The 18635-nt window shown below is 36.4% G+C and overlaps 1 protein-coding gene across 1 annotated transcript; it reads left to right on the plus strand.

Moving 5' to 3' along the window:
- Positions 1 to 560: 560 nt before the first annotated feature.
- Positions 561 to 18176, plus strand: LOC122031225 (probable polygalacturonase At2g43860). The gene is made up of 10 exons (XM_042590366.1): positions 561 to 614; positions 13965 to 14081; positions 14939 to 15088; positions 15170 to 15193; positions 15447 to 15563; positions 16428 to 16577; positions 16659 to 16682; positions 16767 to 17056; positions 17392 to 17500; positions 17943 to 18176. The coding sequence occupies exons 1-10, from the start codon at positions 561 to 563 to the stop codon at positions 18174 to 18176; spliced, it is 1269 nt and encodes a 422-aa protein (XP_042446300.1).
- The last annotated feature ends 459 nt before the right edge of the window (positions 18177 to 18635 follow it).

Raw genomic sequence — 18635 nt, forward strand, 5'->3', positions numbered from 1 at the left:
CGCTCAGGTACGCTTTAAATTCCTTCCCTAGAAATTCAAAATGGGCATCACTAGTAGATGCTTTTTACATTTCGAAGGACTTAGAAAAAATTTCATTAGAAGAATTTTTTTCAACATTTGAAGTGCATGAGTCAAGATGTGCAGGAATGAGGGAGCCAAAGAACAACGTCGCCCTCAAAGCTTCGAGAGACGAACCTGAATCGGAATCTTCTCTCGACGACGAAGAAATGGTAATGATGGTAAGACGATTTAAGAAGTTATACAATTCTAGAAAAACTAACCATCCACAGGGTAGAAAGAAAAGAACGATCCGCTGCTACCATTGCGACGAAGAAGGGAATGTCAAGGACAACTGCCCCAAGCTGAAGAACAAAGACAAGGAAAAGGGTAAGAAACCTATCCAAAAACGAAAGGCCCTGAAGGCGACGTGGGACGATACCTCGTCCGAATCGGAAGTCGAAGCATTCTCCGGACTCGCACTGATGGCAAGTCATCAAGACAACGACTGTGATTCAAGCTCTTCCGAAATGAGCATCGAGATCATCGATGAAGGGGGAGACATGTCGGAAGAAAGCAGCAGCTCATGGGGAGAAATAGACAACGAGATCGACAAGGTAAGTCAGGTACGATCTCTTCCTCCCGATAAAATGTTTAAGTTCGTTAAACTTTTAACAAAAGATTGCTGCAAATTAGAAAGTGAAAATAAAAATTTAAAAGTAATTCTAGCTAAGTCTTGTCCCTTAGAAGAATTAGATAAATAAAAAATAGCAAATGAAAAATTGAAACTTGAAAATGATGATTTGAAAATTCAAGTAGATAACTTGAAAAACTATGCATGTTCATCTAAAACCAATTTTAGAAGATTTAATAATTTAAATTGGTACTTTAAATATCACCCGGGACAAATTAGGAATATTTCAAGAAAATATGTCCCTAAAAGCTTTTTAATTAATCCAGTAGGGTGAAACCTATATTGGGTTCCTAAAACATGCCTAAACTAAATTATAAAATTAGCGCTTTAAGTGAGAAAATTAAACAAAGAATTTCCTTATGAGGCTTTGTCAAGGAAGTGGTTGTTGCTCCAATAACCAAGAAGGCCTAGTGTCTCGCCACGACCTGGAAGCAAAAATATTGAAATAAATGTTCAATTAACTTACTAATAAAGCATTAATACAAGAATTAATTAGTGCTTTAAAAAGATTATTCAAAACATTTTATTTTAGAAATTTACTTAGAATTTTTTTTCCTTAAGTCATTTTTTTTGCTCTTAAAAATTCTCAAAAATTTAAGTTAGGATTTTTTTTCTTACTTAGAAAAATTCTCAAAAATCATTTCTTCCCAAGTTAAAAAAAAAAAAAACTTTTTCCTGAAACTAGAAATTTCAGCTTAAATTACTTAGAAAAATTTTCTAAATTTCTTAAAAACCTAGAAATTTTTTTAAAAAATATTCTTTCTAAGTTTTTAAACCCTTAAATTGTTTTTTCTTGGAACCCCACTTTTTTTGTGATCAAAGGGGGAGAAGGGAAAGTATAAGTCTAGGGGGAGGTAGATAGATTTAATTTTTTTTCTATCTTTTTGTACTTAAATTGTAAATTAAGTTAATTTACTTATGTCTATTTTAACCCTACCTTAACTTAGGTTGATCACACCAAAAAGGGGGAGATTGTTGGAACCCCAAGGTTATTTTGGTGTGATCAACAAGTTAAGTTAGGTCCTGTGTGTATTTAACCTTGTGTCTAAGTGTGTAGGAGCTTAGGAGCACAGGTACTCGAGCGGAAGACCCAACTAGCGAGAAGGACGGCATGCTGTGCGTCCGAGGGACGAGGCGCTGCGGAAGAGTACACCGGCGAACGAGAAGGAAGTGCGTGGTGGTTTCGAGGGACGAAAGCCGGAGCGGAAGATTGCTCGGGGAGCAAGAGACGCAGCTAGTGAGAAGGTTGACGACCGAGGGACGAAGATTGCGGATGAGTACGCTGGCGGACGAGAAGGAAACACACGGCAATTCCGAGGGACGAGAAGCCGGAGGGAAGCACGCTCGAGAAGACCGGAAGTTGTGTTCGGGTGAGCCCTTTTCCGGATGGCAGAGATCACCCAAGCAAGCGGATCCGGAGTAGAAGACCTGGACCGAGATGAACCAAACCGGAGTAGTGGTCCCCGGATGAAAAAGTCAACATTGGTTGAATTTGGGCTCTGGGGCTCCTGGAACAGCCCGGGGCGCCCGGAGCAGCCCGGGGCGCCCGGAACAGTCCGGGGCGCCCGGAGCAGCTCGGGGCGTCCGGAACCCTTCCGGGCACTCGGACCCAGTATTTTGACCAGATCGAGGCAAAACTCGATCTGAACGTTGGAGGATAAAATTTATCCCCCCCAGGGCGCCCGAAACCCTTCCAGGCGCCCCGACCAAGGCTTTAAATATAGCCTTGGTCCAGAAGCTTCAAATCAACTCAGAAATTTACATTCCAAACACTTGTGCGCTTCTGTTCTAGTTTATCTTCTGTCTTTTGTACTTTCACTGCTGTAAGAGGCTTCTCTGCCTGAAGGAGATATTTTAGTGCACGTTCATTCCTTGGATTAACAACCTCCTTGGTTGTAACCAAGTCAAGTTGTGAGCCTCTTCTTTCTGCTTTTTATTTACTGCTAATTTACTTTATGCAAGTGTTCTGTTGAAAGTTCGAGAAGGGTCTTTTCTGTTTATTTTTTTAGGCTATTCAACCTCCCCTTCTAGCCGGCCCAACGGTCCTACAAGATCAACTGGAGCATCTTGTGTAGGCCAGGGTGAACATGGTAGTAATGGACAGCTCATAGGGGAACTCGATATATTAGCTAGAAATGATCAAGTACGCGAAGATAGACTAGAAAGTGTCCATGATGTTGTGCATGTTAGTGGATCAATGGAAAATCTCATAGTTCAACACCTTCTAGTAAAATTTAGTCGATTTGATGTCAAATGATCTTCCTCCTGACTATCATCCAATGTTACTCTAAACTCGAGGACGAGTTCCTTTCAACCTATAGCAACAGATGTAGGAGGATTTGTTGGATCTTATTTTATTTTTTTTTAGTAAATTATTCCTTTTCTATAATTTTTTAGCTTTTTAGTCTTTAGAATATTTTCGATAATTATTATTTTGATTTTTATTTTGAACTTCTTCATAGATTTTTCGATTAGCAGTATTTTCTATTAAGATTTTAGGAATTTTTTTTTTCCTTTCTTTACAAGCTAGTAATTGTGGGTTAAGATTAGGATTTCTTTTCTTTCTATCAATCTTAGGGTTTATTATATATATAAATATCTGTTTAGCTATTTGAGGAATAATTCTTAATTATTAAGTAAATTTTATTTCTTAAAAACCTGAAGGGCGACGATTTTCTCTTCTTGTCTTCTCCTCAATTTCATTTCTCGCCAATCCATCAAATATTAGTTATCTTATTCGACGTATTAAATCAAATGTGGACATTGTTAATGAAATATATATAATATTAATTGCAAAGTCTACATATGTTGAATTGCACTGATGTATAGATTTGGGGGCTGAGGTCAATCAACAGCCCGATGATGCACATATTGGTGGGGAAGACGAGCGAGTCAATATTGTTGGTGCGGTTAGCACTAATGGTCTAACACAAGTTTTGATGAATGAAAAATCATGTTAAGTTAGGTTTGTCGTGATCTAACACTCTGACCGAGTGTGCAGACGAAGTCAAGACAGGTCAACAGGTTGACCGGATGTTTGGCACGAAGTCCAAACGAGTCGACGGGCTAACCGGACGCTTGGCGAGAAGTCTAGCTAGGTCGATGGGCTGACCGGATAGCTTGAGAGAAGTCCAAGCGGGTCAACGGGCTGACCGGACGCTTGGCGAGAAGTCCAGACGGGTCGAAGGGCTGACCGGACGTCTGGCAGGTGAGTAAAAATAAGTCACTGGAAGGGAGTGACTGTGAGGACGCGTTCCCGCGAAGGGAACAGTAGGCGTCGATCCAGCTTAGATCTATTTCGGATATCTAAGTCGAGATCGTGACTAGATTCCGGTCTCGGAAAAACGAAATCTAAGTCATAACTTTTATATTGAACTTATTAACTGAACTAACACTCTGTTTTGCAGGTTATAAATTATATATTTGCCTCAGACTAATCTTGTCTTGCAGGAGAAGAAGTCTTCTGGAGAAAGGAGGTCCGGGCGCCCAGAGGGGATCCGGGCGCCCGGGAGGCAACTTTTATCCAAACGCGTCGTCGCCACGTGGAGCTCACTGGTTGGACCTGCCACGTCCCACCAGGCAACCCGGATGGGATCCGGGGCGCCCCGAGCTTCATATAAAAGAAGGGGAAGGGGTGGAGCTTCAAGAACAACTCAGAACTCTCTGCTCTACTGTGCTCCTGCGACGCCTTGAGGCTACTCCGACAAAGCGCTGTCTTCAGTTTACTTCTTTTCAGTTTGTCGTTATTAATCTTTTTTATTAGCATTCCTGTAATTCTTAATTGTAACATTCTTCTAATTGCTAGTGAATTGCCCAACGAAAGCACCCTTGTGTGTCGGCCTTAGAGTAGGAGTCGCCAAAGGCTCCGAACCAAGTAAAATTAGTTCTTGTGTTAGCATTGCATTGTCTTAATTTTTCCGTCGCGTTTAACTCTCTTATCAACGAACGTTTTTGGATATTCACCCCCCTCTATCGAACATCTACGATCCAACAAGTGGTATCAGAGTAGGTACCGCTCTGATTTGGTGCAACCACCAATCAGACAAGGGGGTGATTTGCTTTTTATTTTTTTCGGATTTCAGTTTTTCGTAAAGATCCAAACTGGTATTATTACCCTTTTGGAAAATTTTTTCCGTCGTAATTAAAACTAAATTGGTGCAACACCAATTTAGTTATTTTTTTTAATTCTTCCCGCACTACTAATCTAAGACCAAGTCTTGGAACCTCTCTATATTTTTTGTCTGCAGATTAAAAATGTCACAGATCGAGGGCTTCAGCACAGTGCGATCTCCCCTCTTCAACGGGGATGATTTCCCGTACTAGAAGAAGCGAATGAAAGTGTATCTCAAGACAGACTTCGACCAGTGGTTGAGCGTCACAAGACCCTACAAAATACCAGTAGACAGTTCCGGAAATCTACTGGATCCAGAAGATTGGACAACAGACCTAAAGAAGAAGGCATCAATAGAGAACAAGGCAATCAACACCTTACAGTGCGGATTGACTAGAGAAGAACTGAACCGGGTCGGACCACATAAGAACGCTAAAGAGCTGTTGGACAAACTGATCGAGCTGCACGAAGGAACGAGCGACGCTAAGGTAACAAAATGAGACTTGCTCCTAAATAGAATTTTTAACATAAAAATACAGGAAGGAGAAACGACCAGCCAACTCCACGCAAGAATCAAAGACATTCTCAATGGACTCCACGCAATAGGGCACCAAATGGAGAACCGGGACTTAATAAGGTATGCCCTAAACGCTTTTCCACACAACAGCTTGTGGGCATCTATCGTAGATGCCTACAAGATCTCTAAAAATTTATCTAAATTAAAATTAGATGAGCTTTTCTGTGAATTAGAATTGCATGAGCAAACTAACGCCAGGGTCGAGAAAGGTGTAGCTTTATTTACAGGTTCCTCAAAAGAAAAGAAGAACAAGTCTGAACCGGAAAAAGATTCTGACCAGAACTCTAAAGATGAAGAACACCTAGTGAACCTGGTAAGGAAGATGTTCACCAGGAGGAAAAGAAGCTTCAGCAAGAAGGATCTTCAAAAGATCAATTCTCCAACCGAAACAAGGAGCATGACGTGCTTCGGATGCAGCAAGAAGGACCACTACAAGAACGAGTGCCCAAGATTGAAGATCGACAAACCGAAGCCAACCAAAAAGAAGGGCCTCAAAGCTACGTGGGACGACTCCTCCTCCTCAGATGATTCAGAAGCAGAAGATCAGAAGCACCAGAGCCACCTCGCGATGATGGCCCGCGAAGCAGAATCGGAAGAAGAATCGGAAGACAGATCTGAACCCGAATCGAGCCACGAGTCCGTACTTGTTTCCAAAGGTTCCGAAGAGGTATTCCTAACCTTAAACCGAAAATTTTTTAAAATTATTTCGTGCTTAAATAATAAATTAGTTAAATTAGAAAATGAAAATAAATTGCTCCTCAAGGAAAATCAAATCCTCAAGGAACAAGTTGTAAATAACAAACCAACTCAAGATCTAACACTTGAGGAGGAGAATTCATCATTAAAATTAGAAATTAATAATTTAAAAAATATGTTAGAAAAATTTACTACTAGATCAAAGAATTTAGACTTAATTCTAAATAATCAAAAAGCATGTTATAACAAAGTCGGACTCGGATATAAGTCGAACTCAAATAAAACGTTTAAATCATTAATAACCCAATACAAACCAATGAATAAGGCCTGGGTTCCGAAAGCGTGTTTGACCACGCAAATAGGAGCTAACCAATATTATATCCCTAAAGATAAAATATATTATATAAAGTTAAATAAACCAAATAAAAAACCAGAATACAAACCTGAACCAAAAAATTTAAAATCTAAACATATTAAAACTCAACAAAATGTAAACTATCACCAAGTAAAATATAATTACAAAAGAAATAGACATAAATCGAGAACAAAATTAAATTAAATGTCCATTAATTCAGGGCGAGGCTCCAGAATAGTTGGCACCTCCAAAACTAACCTACCCGGCAGGGTAACCCTAACCAACCTATCCGACAGGGTAATTAGGATTAGTTATAAAGGGTTCAAGTTTAACTTGAAAAATGGTACTGGTGAAATTTTGGATGATAGTACGTTAGGGAAGCTTAGTCTATGCATGTCTAGGAAGATATGACTTCGACCTGGTGCATTTGGCTAAGTGGAACTGACCGAAGCTACCCTTTATGGATCCTAACCAGTTAGACCAAGGTTTTGTACTAAGTCTAGTGGATAGGACTATTTAGAAAACCTCGAAGGCATGGTTACTTTAATGATGTCCGAGTGACTCACCATAGCCCAGAAGTTTATCCAGAGAACGCTTATTTGTTGAACCCAAATCAAAACCTGAATCTAACACAAGTTAAAAACAAACTCTAAAATTGAATCTAATTCATCTCACAAAATTATAGGATTCCCTGATTGAAAACATAGATCGGGTGAGATAACTAAGGACATTAAAATAAATTAAAATTAATATTAAATAAAAATTAAATAAAAATTAAAATTAAAATTAAAATTAAATTAAAAATAAAATTAAATTAAAATTAATCATAATTTTTTTTTAAAAAATTTATTTTAAAACTTAAATTTTTTTAACTTTAAAATTTATTTTAAAACTTATTTTTTTTCTTAAAAATTAAACTTAATTTTAACTTAAAAATTCATTTTAAAAATTTATTTATTTTAAACTTAAAATTTTATTTTAAAACTTAATTTTTTTATTAAAAATTATTTTAAAAATTAAACTTAATTTTAACTTAAAAATTCATTTTAAAAATTTATTTTTTTAAAACTTAAAAATTTATTTTAAAACTTAATTTTTTTCTTAAAAATTATTTTAAATTAAACTTAATTTTAACTTAAAAATTCATTTTAAAAATTTATTTTTTAAAACTTAAAAATTTATTTTAAAACTTAATTTTTTTCTTAAAAATTATTTTAAAAATTAAACTTAATTTTAACTTAAAAATTCCTTTTAAAAATTTATTGTTTTAAAACTTAAAAATTTATTTTAAAACTTTTTTTTAAAAAAATATTATTTTAAAAATTAAACTTAAAAAATTCATTTTAAAAATTTATTAAACTTAAAAATTTATTTTAAAACATAATTTTTTTTACTTAAAAATTATTTTAAAAATTAAACTTAATTTTTAACTTAAAAATTTATTTTTAAATTTAATTTTTCTAACTTAAAAATTTATGTTAAAAATTAAAACTTAATTTTTGTTACTTAAAAATTATTTTAAAAATTAAACTTAATTTTTAACTTAAAAAATTCATTTTAAAAATTTTATTAAAACTTAAATTTCTTTTAAGTTAAACTTTTTAAAAATTAAAACTTAAATTGTGTTTTAACTTAAATTTTTTTTTTAAAATTAAAACTTATTTTTTTAACTTAAAAATTTATTTTAAAACTTAATTTTTGTTACTTAAAAATTATTTTAACAATTAAACTTAATTTTTTAAACCAAAAAAAAAATCAAAAATCAAAACCGTAGTAAAAAACCAGGGGCGGACGCCCCTGGTATACTGACCCGGGGCGCCCGGAAGGGACTCCGGGCGCCCCGCCCCATTTGACCCCGGGCGCCCGGAATAGGTCCCGACGCCCTGAGTCCCCTATATATAGGGGGGTAGGGGCGCCCCCTACATTTGCACCTCCTCTTCCAAGTTTTCGTTCAAGCTTTTTCCAAGCGTTACTATGAAAGCATTCAAAATTAAATTTTTCCTCGTTCTACGGTTAATAGGCGGTCGTGAATCAACCGAGGTCGTCAGTTCTAAAAAGATTTTAGCAATGGCTCCTCGATAAAATTCTTGTCTTCTATTTAAAATTTTAGAATATTGTTGATTGTTTGTTTTCTTTAATTAGTATAATTTTGTTTTATAATTTAGGAAACGTTCTAAATCTTGTGTTGGGCCCTCTACTCCCAGTGTTGACCCTAGGTTTCCCACTGATGAGCTTAGGATTAAGTTTAAGTCAACCATCTACATGGCCATTAGGACCAAATGTATAGATAGAGCATTCTTTTTACGCTCTTGCATTCCAGCTATAGAGGCTATAAACCACTATAACCTTCAGAACCTTGTTGAATGTACTAGCCCAGTAAACATAAGTTTGTGTGCAGAATTTTATAACAACCTAGTGAAAGTAGACGACTTTACCAATACTATTAGGGCAGCTGGGACTGATATCACGCTGTCCCCTACTGCCATCCGTGACTTTTTGGAGTTACGGGAGTCTACCTGTCCCTTTCAGTGCTATTCTCCCAGGGAGCTACCCTTTGGAGATTCCTACTCGTAAATTACTCTTGATACGATTTATTCGTATTGTTTTGGGGGTGAGCGAGTACCCACAGTGACCCAGTTTATGTCAGTTACCCTTCGAGTCCAGGGCTACGCCCTTTATAGGGTCTTAGTCTTTTTCATTCTACCACTGAGCACTCGCGACTTCGCGATGATGCGCCCATTCCATTCTTTTCTCCTCTATGCCCTGTGTCATAGGCTAGATATTGACATTAGCCTACATATCTTTTCCACCATTATTTACTCAGCTGGATACGTGACAAGTGGGCGAGTTCATATGCCCTACTGTCACATTCTGACAGCATATATGTCCTCTTTGGACATTGATGTCACCAGAGGTGACCTCCGTTATATGACCGAGTTTGACGTTATAGGAGGTAGGAACTTTTCCCTAGCTAGTATTCATATAGATGGTGAGGGTATCATGACTTGGCAAAGGGGGGGCACAACACCAGCCTGACCCAGATGCACAGCAGGAGGAGGCAGATGAGTTTTTTCTCGCACTATTTCCTGACGAGGCCGCTCCTGCCCTAGCGCTAGCTCAAGCCCCACGTCCCGCTCCTCGCAGTCTAGCCGATCGAGTATCTGAACTAGAGAGAGCTATGTCGAGCCTCCAATAGGAGTCCTCCGAGTTTCACCGAGACATACGGCGAGAGGTCTTCGATCTCTGACGAGAGGTGCGACAGGAGGTCTCCGATTTACGGCGAGATGTGCGGCAGGAGATCTCCGACCTGTGACGAGACCTACGAGAGGACTACCGGATTCGTCACACTGAGATATTGGCACTGATTTGGTCGTTGGATTTCGGACCACCTCCTTCATCGTCTCAGTAGTCATGATTGTTACATAGCAATGTTATGACACTATTACAGCTTTTGTAGTACATATTGTTCTATTGATTTTCACTTCAGATCTGATTGGTTATACTCTAATTTAATAGACTAGGACTTTTCAAAATTCAAAACTATTTTTCAAAAATAATTGTTTAAAATTCTAGGTTAAAATTGTTTTATTTTTTAAAAAACTTTCCAACTTTTAGAATTTTAAAACAATTTTAGTCTTAGAACTAGAAAAATCCCTTTAGAAATCATGTTCTCCCAGGACTAGTATTTGAGCATCTCAACAGCACCCTAGGTTTACCTTGCTTGTGATTAACAAACATAGAAAGGGGTGAGATGTATAGGCCAATTGCCTAGACTTAAGATGCTTATGTCAGTGCATCAATATAAGTCTGGGCGTTAAATACTAAACATATATTAATCAAGTTAAATTATTCAGTTTAGTCAACCACTAACTGATTACAATGAACTTAACTTGACTAACCAAGTGAAAGTTGCTATCTTTTGATAGTCAATAAGTACCTAATTGGTTAGATAGCTATTTTAGATGTCAGGTTTAGGGGGAGGATTAAATCAACACTTAACACCAAAATTATTTTCTCCACCTTCAACATAATATCTTTTCTAAAATCTTTAGATTGAATTTCGGTTTTCGAATTTAAAGTTTTAACAAATGTAGTCAGTGTTGAAAAGTAGATTTTTCAAACTTAGTTTTGAAATCTTTAATTTTGAAAACTTATGGTTCAATTTTTTTTATAAACCTATTTTTGAAAACTAGCTTCTATAAAACTAAATTCTTCAATTAAATCTTATAAACTAAGATTTTGAATCTAGTACAAACTCAGTTTTAGTCAGTTTTGAAAGCCAAATATCTTTTAAAAAACTCAGCTTTGAATTTTTTTTTTATTTTTCAGATTTGAAAAGTGTTTCAAAATTAAAACTTATGTTTGAAAATTTTCTTGATAATTCTAGTTTTGAAAACTTAACCTTAAAATCTTGATTTTGAAAACTTGTGTTTGAAAAATACAACAAATTTGAAACGTATTTTGGAAAATTTAAAACTCGAAACACTTATGCTGGAAACTTAGAAATTGGCTACATTACATTTTAACTTGGTCTATATTCTGTATTTCTGAGTGTTTAACTTATGTGCTTGTTTGATGAATGCCAAAGGGAGAGGGATAGGTGGTTAAGTTAGAGAAACAAAATGTCAAAGTTAAAAGCTAACTTAAACCTCATGCTAGAACAAAATCTCAAAATTAAAAACTAACTTAAACCTCATGCTAGTTTTTACTCGCATATTTTTCACTAACGTAATCAGGTTGTCATTCCATCAAAAAGGGGGAGATTGTTGTTGCGGTTAGCACTAACGGTCTAACTCAGGTTTTGATGAATGATAAATCAGGTTAAGTTAGGTTTGTCGTGATCTAACACTCTGACCGAGTGTGCAGACGAAGTCCAGATAGGTCGACAGGTTGACCGAATGTTTGACACGAAGTCCAAGTGGGTCGACGGGCTGACCGGACGCTTGGCGAGAAGTCCAGCTAGGTCGACGGACTGACCGGATAGCTGGCGAGAAGTCCAAGCGGGTCGACGGGCTGACCGGACGCTTGGCGAGAAGTCCAGACAGGTCGAAGGGCTGACCGGACGTCTGGCAGGTGAGTAAGGGTAAGTCACTGGAAGGAAGTGACTGTGAGGACACGTTCCCGGGAAGGGAACAGTAGGTGTCGATCCAGCTTAGATCCATTTCGGATATCTAAGTCGAGATCGTGACTAGATTCCGGTCTCGGAAAGACGGAATCTAAGTCATAACTTTTATATTGAACTTATAAACTGAACTAACACTCTGTTTTGCAGGTTATAAATTATATATTTGTCTCGGACTAATCTTGTCTTGCAAGAGAGAAGTCTTCTGGAGAAAGGAGGTCCGGGCGCCCGGAGGGGATCCGGGCGCCCAGGAGGCAACTTTTATCCAAACGCGTCGTCGCCACGTGGAGCTCACTGGTTGGACCTGCCACGTCCCACCAGAGCGCCCGGAAGGGATCCATGGCGCTCCGAGCTTTATATAAAAGAATGGGCAGGGGTGGAGCTTCAAGAACAACTCAGAACTCTCTGCTCTACTATGCTTCTGCGACGCCTTGAGGCTACTCTGACAAAGCGCTGTCTTCAGTTTACTTCTTTTCAGTTTGTCGGTATTAATCTTTTTTATTAGCATTCCTATAATTCTTAATTGTAACATTCTTCGAATTGCTAGTGAATTGTCCAACGAAAGCACCCTTGTGTGTAGACCTTGGAGTAGGAGTCGTCAAAGGCTCCGAACCAAGTAAAATTGGTTCTTGTGTTAGCATTGCATTGTCTTAATTTTTCCGCTGCGTTTAACTCTCTTATCAACGAACGTTTTTCGATATTCACCCCCCTCTATCGAACGTCTACGATCCAACAAATATCAACGAAATCACCATCGTCGCCCCTGACGATAGCCCCAACATCGACAGGAGATGACTATGTGTCATTGAATTAAAGCCGATTTGTTAATATCAGAAACTCCATAATTGGCACGGGAGATGACTATATGTCACTGATCGAAGGTGCTGAAGACATTACTATAAGTAAGGTAACATGTGGCCCTTGCCAAGGAATAAGGTATATATATCAACTTAATTAGTTACTAATTAGAAACATATTCATCTGCCATCGGGCTAAAATATTTTTAACAAAAAAAATAATAAAAAGAATCCCGGGCTAATAACAATGATTTGGGAATTTAATGTATAAAAAAACTTAGAATAACCTTCGGGTGGCCCTAGGTTAAAACCCAAGTATACTTATACATGACCTTTCTACAATGATATTAGCACTTTAATTCATGAAATGAAATTGGCGTTAAATAACTATTTTCATGATCGACCAATTAGAAACATATTAATGCTTAAAAAAAAGTCTTAGCATGTTTTTTCCATGTCTTAGTCATCTACATTAATGACTAATAGTCACCTATAATTTACTTCTTCCATATTAGTGTAGGGGTAGATTGACAGGGCACGAGGGGAACGAATCACATTTTTCCATATTAATAGTTAAAAAATAATAATAAAGACATGTTGTGACTAAATTTGTTATAAATAAATGAATATATTTATATTACTTTAATAAAATTATTAAAAAAAACATGTACATTATCTAGAATTTAATTTTTATCATTAACTACGACTTCCATTTATACAATTATAGCCCCAGCTACAATAGAGTTACAAAGGCACTTTAGAAAATGAACACTAGTGTTCATGGTTCAATTCCTAGTAATGCGCCATAGGAATTTTCTAAACAGGCTATATGGCACAATGGTAAAAGATTAGATGGACTCCGTAGACAACAAGAGTTTAAAGAGTTCAAATATCATTTAAGGTACATTACACCTGGGAGTTCAAAAAACTTATGAGAATGGATCATCCGCTAGAATTCATCTACGTTTTCTGATTTATCTTAATTGTTAGTGAAAAATTTTTATAAGATTATATTGATGACTTGGAATAATCAGGTAGATGTAATCATATAGTAAGAACTAGATAAACATGGATTTAAAAAATACAATTATATAAAAATTATTTTGGTTGTATTTATGAATATGACATAAATTTATTTAAATAATTTAATACATACAGCCTTTTATTTGTTTATGCTCAAGTCCCGTTAAAGGTGGCCATTTGATTTCAGCTTATTCTAATTTTCTATAATAAATTTAAAAATTGCAACGTAATTGTTTATTATTATATATTTGCATGAAAAAAATGCATTCTTTACTTAATTCCATAAAGAACTAATTATTCCCATACATAATTTACTTTGTTTTTTATTTTTAAATTGTCTCATAGAAACAAGTAATTAGATTTGTACATAATCTAAATGCAATGATCAATATAAATCTCCAATTTTTAACTCTTTCCAAACACTGTTATTTCTATATATAACTAACTCATAGTTGAAGAATCACAGTTGACAATGGTTAGACGAGTAAGGAAAAAAAAAAGCTATAAACTATCTCCATTTTTTATTATTTTTTCTTTAAAAAAAATACGATTTATATATTTGTTTTTCTGTGTTTTGATTTTGATTCATCAGGGTCTTATCAGTCTCTTTGTGATCTTTCTTCTTGCTGCTGAGATTTTGGCTGATGAGCCAACATACAACGTCGTAAACTTTGGAGCTAAAGGAGATGGCAACACAGATGACACTCAAGTGCGATAATTAATTAAAACAACATCCATCATGATGAATTATTATATATATATATATTTTTATTCTTCTTAATTAAACTCTTTCTTCTTCTTCCTCTTATTTAGGCGTTTGTAAATGCATGGAGTTCGATTTGTCGCAACAGCACAGGACCCTCCACCTTACTCATTCCGGCAGGGAACACATTTTTATTGGATCGGATTGTTTTCCAAGGACCTTGCAACTATGTCGTTCACGTAAAGGTATACAACACACGACGGATCTTACTTAGGATTGCCCTAATCATAATCCAATTTTTTTTTTTAAACAATATATTATTTACTCCACGAAAATTCACTCTTCCACGTCAAAAGTTCAATTCAAAAAAAAAATCATTACATGTGTAGGTTTTTTACTTAGCCTACGAAAATTTTCAACCCACCTTCAGATATTTATTAGAAGAGAAATAAACCCACTAACTAGGGCAAAAGTAGCATAGATGCAAGATAGGAAGGGAAAGCTCATTCTTTTTTTTCCTTGCATTTTGATATGTGATTTGAATCTGAAGCTTCATTTGTCGACTAAGCACGAGTTATATAACAAAGTAGTGACCTCTCGATCTATCTCTTTCCTTTTTACTTGTAATATATTTCAGGTATCTCAATCGGACAATTTTAAAGTATTTTCATTTGTTCCTTTCAATGAATACTCCAAAATCCATTTAAAAAACGAATCAAGTTTTGAACCAAAAAAGTTAAATGACTTCTTTTGAAATGAAATCTTTTAATGTACAAGAACAAAACGAATCTGAAGTTAAATTACTTCCTCATGTCATATTGTATATGTTTGAGGAAGACTGACATGCTATTCTTGTGCCAAAGGTTGATGGAAATCTTAAAAGAACAAATGAAATATGGAAAGAAAAGTTCAATAGCTGGCTTCTTTTCATTCGAATCAACGGCCTAAACATCTACGGCTCCGGCGAGCTCGATGGCCAAGGGACAAACTGGTGGTCATGCAAAGAGAAAAATGTAAAATTTTACTATCTTTTCTAAGTTATGTATATCTCGACACTAACTGAATGTTTTTGATCGACTTAATTTGTGTTGCAGCAATGTCCAATGGAAGCTGCCAATGTAAGTTGATTGAGAGAGATTAGTAAAGAATTGAAGTGTTATCCAAGTGTGGAGATTGTTAATGAAGTAATTGTGATGATGCAGAGTCTGGAGCTGCTGAGTTGCACCAATAGTTGAAGAATCACAGTTGACAATGGCTAGACGAGTAAGAAAAAAAACGAAGCTAAACTATATATCTCCATTTTTATTATTTTTTCTTTAAAAAAAAAGATTTATATATTTGTTTTCCTGTATTTTGATTTTGATTCATCAGGGTCTTATCAGTCTCTTTGTGATCTTTCTTCTTGCTGCTGAGATTTTGGCTGATGAGCCAACATACAACGTCGTAAACTTTGGAGCCAAAGGAGATGGCAACACAGATGACACTCAAGTGCGATAATTAATTAAAACAGCATCCATCATGATGCATCATTATATATATATATTTTTGATTATATTCTTCTTAATTAAACTCTTTCTTCTTCTTCTCTTATTTAGGCGTTTGTAAATGCATGGAGTTCGATTTGTCACAACAGCACAGGACCCTCCACCTTGCTCATTCCGGCAGGGAACACATTTTTATTGGATCGCGTTGTTTTCCAAGGACCTTGCAACTATGTCGTACACGTAAAGGTATACAACACACGACGGATCTTACTTAGGATTGCCCTAATCATAATCCAATTTTTTTTTAAAAAAATATATTATTTACTCCACTAAAATTCACTCTTCCACGTCAAAAGTTCAATTCAAAAAAAAAAAAAAATCATTACATGTGTAGGTTTTTTACTTAGCCTACGAAAATTTTCAGCCCACCTTCAGATATTTATTAAAAGAGAAATAAACCCACTAACTAGGGCAAAAATAGCATAGATGCAAGATAGGAAGGGAAAGCTCATTCTTTTTTTTTCTTTCATTTTGATATGTGATTTGAATCTGAAGCTTCATTTGTCGACTAGGCATGAGTTATATAACAAAGTAGTGACCTCTCGATCTATCTCTCTCCTTTTTACTTGTAATATATTTCAGGTATCTCAATCGGATAAATTTAAAGTATTTTCATTTGTTCCTTTCAATGAATACTGCAAAATCCAATTTAAATAACAAATCAAGTTTTGAGACAAAGTTAAATTAATTCTTTCGAAATGAAATCTTTTAATGTACAAGAACCCGTCCCTTGGTATACATATATATATCATATCATGTCATATTGTATATGTTTGAGGAAGACTGACATGCTATTCTTGTGCCAAAGGTTGATGGAAACCTTAAAAGAACAAATGAAATATGGAAAGAAAACTTGAATAGCTGGCTTCTTTTCATTCGAATCAATGGCCTAAACATCTACGGCTCCGGCGAGCTCGATGGCCAAGGGACAAACTGGTGGTCATGCAAAGAGAAAAATGTAAAATTTTTCTTTCTTTTCTAAGTTATGTATATCTCAACACTAACTGAATGTTTTTGATCGACTTAATTTGTGTTGCAGCAATGTTCAATGGAAGCTGCCAATGTAAGTTGATTGAGAGAGATTAGTAAAGAATTGAAGTGTTATCCAAGTGTGGAGATTGTTAATGAAGTAATTGTGATGATGCAGAGTCTTAGGCTGCTGAGTTGCACAAATGTACAGATATCGGGGTTGAAGCTGATCAACAGCCCCATGATGCATATATCGGTGGGGAAAAGCACCAATGTCGACATCAGAGGGATCACCATCTCCTCCCCCGGCGACAGCCCCAACACCGACGGCATCCACATCCAGCAAAGCCAACATGTCATGGTAACAGACTCCGTAATTGGCACAGGAGATGATTGTGTGTCGATGAGTGATGGTGCTGTGGATGTTTCTGTCAACAATGTAGCATGTGGTCCTGGCCATGGAATAAGGTACTTACTTAGTAGTCAATACTAGCTAGCTGCTTGGCCTAGCCGGGAGCTCGCGATGATTGCCTAACCGCCAAGGGCGGAGCCAGCTACAACCCTACCCGGCCTGTAGCCTGGATGCCCGATAGCGGTGAGAAGAAAAAAACATTAATTTTATTTTAGAAAAAAAGGGAAAAATGAAAGAGAAAACGAAGGCTAAATCGAGCGTCAGCGTAGGCTTCGACGTCGGCATGGCCCATAGCCTGGGTAGATCACCCGGGCTGGCTCTGCTATTGCTAACGGCGATCGAGCTCACGAATTTCAAAGTAACCTTGAAGCCATTTCATGTTTGATTGTAGTATTGGGAGCTTGGGCATAGCTGGGACCGTGGCAACAGCATCAGACATCTACGTTTCCAACTGCAACTTGTCCCAAACGACCAATGGAGTCAGGATCAAAACATGGCCGGCAAGCAACAATACATTCCATTATCACTCATAAGCACAACTTATACACACTCAGAAATCGACCTTCAACATATTCGTCCCGGCTCTACCTTGCTTGACATTTTTGAACTTTGCAGGGAGGGTCTGGCTTTGCGAGGAACATATCATTTGTGAATATTAACATGAATGAAGTGCGTAACCCCATAATTATAGATCAGTACTACTGCCCTCACAGCAGCTGTGCATCAAAGGTAAAAGGTAGAAGGGAAAACTAAGTTCACCTTGAGCGGCCGCAGTCAGCGGACCCGTGCGAGGTCACCTCGTGCGGGGTTATATTTTTTCCCCCTAATTTTGTTTATTGGTTATTTTTTCTCATTCCTTTACTTTGATAATTATTTTCCACTTTAAATTTATTTCCTAAAAGGGTAATTAAGTTGATCATTCACGATGCTGATTCTCTACAGACAACAGCAGTCCAAGTGAGCGATGTGAAATATCTCTCTGTGGCAGGAAGCTCAACGAGTAGTGTAGCAATTGCTCTGAATTGCAGCCAAACTGTGCCTTGCACCGGCATCACCATGGACAATGTTAATTTGTGGTCTGCAAATCAAGGACAGCAGGTGCAGTCTAACTGCATCGACGCCAAAGGATCCGTAAAAGATAAAGTCTCGCCTGCTGTCCCTTGCTTGTCTCAATGAATTAAGCTGTTGTTTAACATATTTGTAATGTTGCAATCTACTTGAATGGAATAACAAGCAGCAATATGAACTTTTGGAAGGATTGGTAAATATTGAAGTCTACAGCCATTCTTACGTTGAGTTGCCACATATAAATGTTAAAAAGAATAGATAAAAAAATAATAAATTTTTTAATACCTACTTTATTAAAGAATAGACATATTTATATATAAATTAGAATTTATTTTAGAAAATTATAATTAAGCTAATTGATAAATTTACCTATTTAACCTATATATATTACATAATATATAGAGATGCTATAGAAACAAATAGTATATACAAATATCATAACTATTATATATAATACTCGGATACTCCTCCTCAAGTTGGAGTACATATCCAACTTCTTACAAAGATAATCAACTTGAACTCCACTTAAAGCTTTTGTGAAGATATCCCGAGTTATTCTTCAATCTT

Source organism: Zingiber officinale, chromosome 11A (assembly GCF_018446385.1).
Source record: "Zingiber officinale cultivar Zhangliang chromosome 11A, Zo_v1.1, whole genome shotgun sequence".
Classification (NCBI taxonomy): Eukaryota; Viridiplantae; Streptophyta; class Magnoliopsida; order Zingiberales; family Zingiberaceae; genus Zingiber; species Zingiber officinale.

Excerpts from the sequence above, each read along its gene's own strand:
- LOC122031225 (XM_042590366.1), top strand. The coding sequence starts at position 561 with ATGTCGGAAGAAAGCAGCAGCTCATGGGGAGAAATAGACAACGAGATC. Across the intron at positions 15,194-15,446 it reads GTCCAATGGAAGCTGCCAAT|GGTCTTATCAGTCTCTTTGT; the intron begins GTAAGTTGATTG and ends TTGATTCATCAG. Across the intron at positions 15,564-16,427 it reads GCAACACAGATGACACTCAA|GTTGATGGAAACCTTAAAAG; the intron begins GTGCGATAATTA and ends CTTGTGCCAAAG.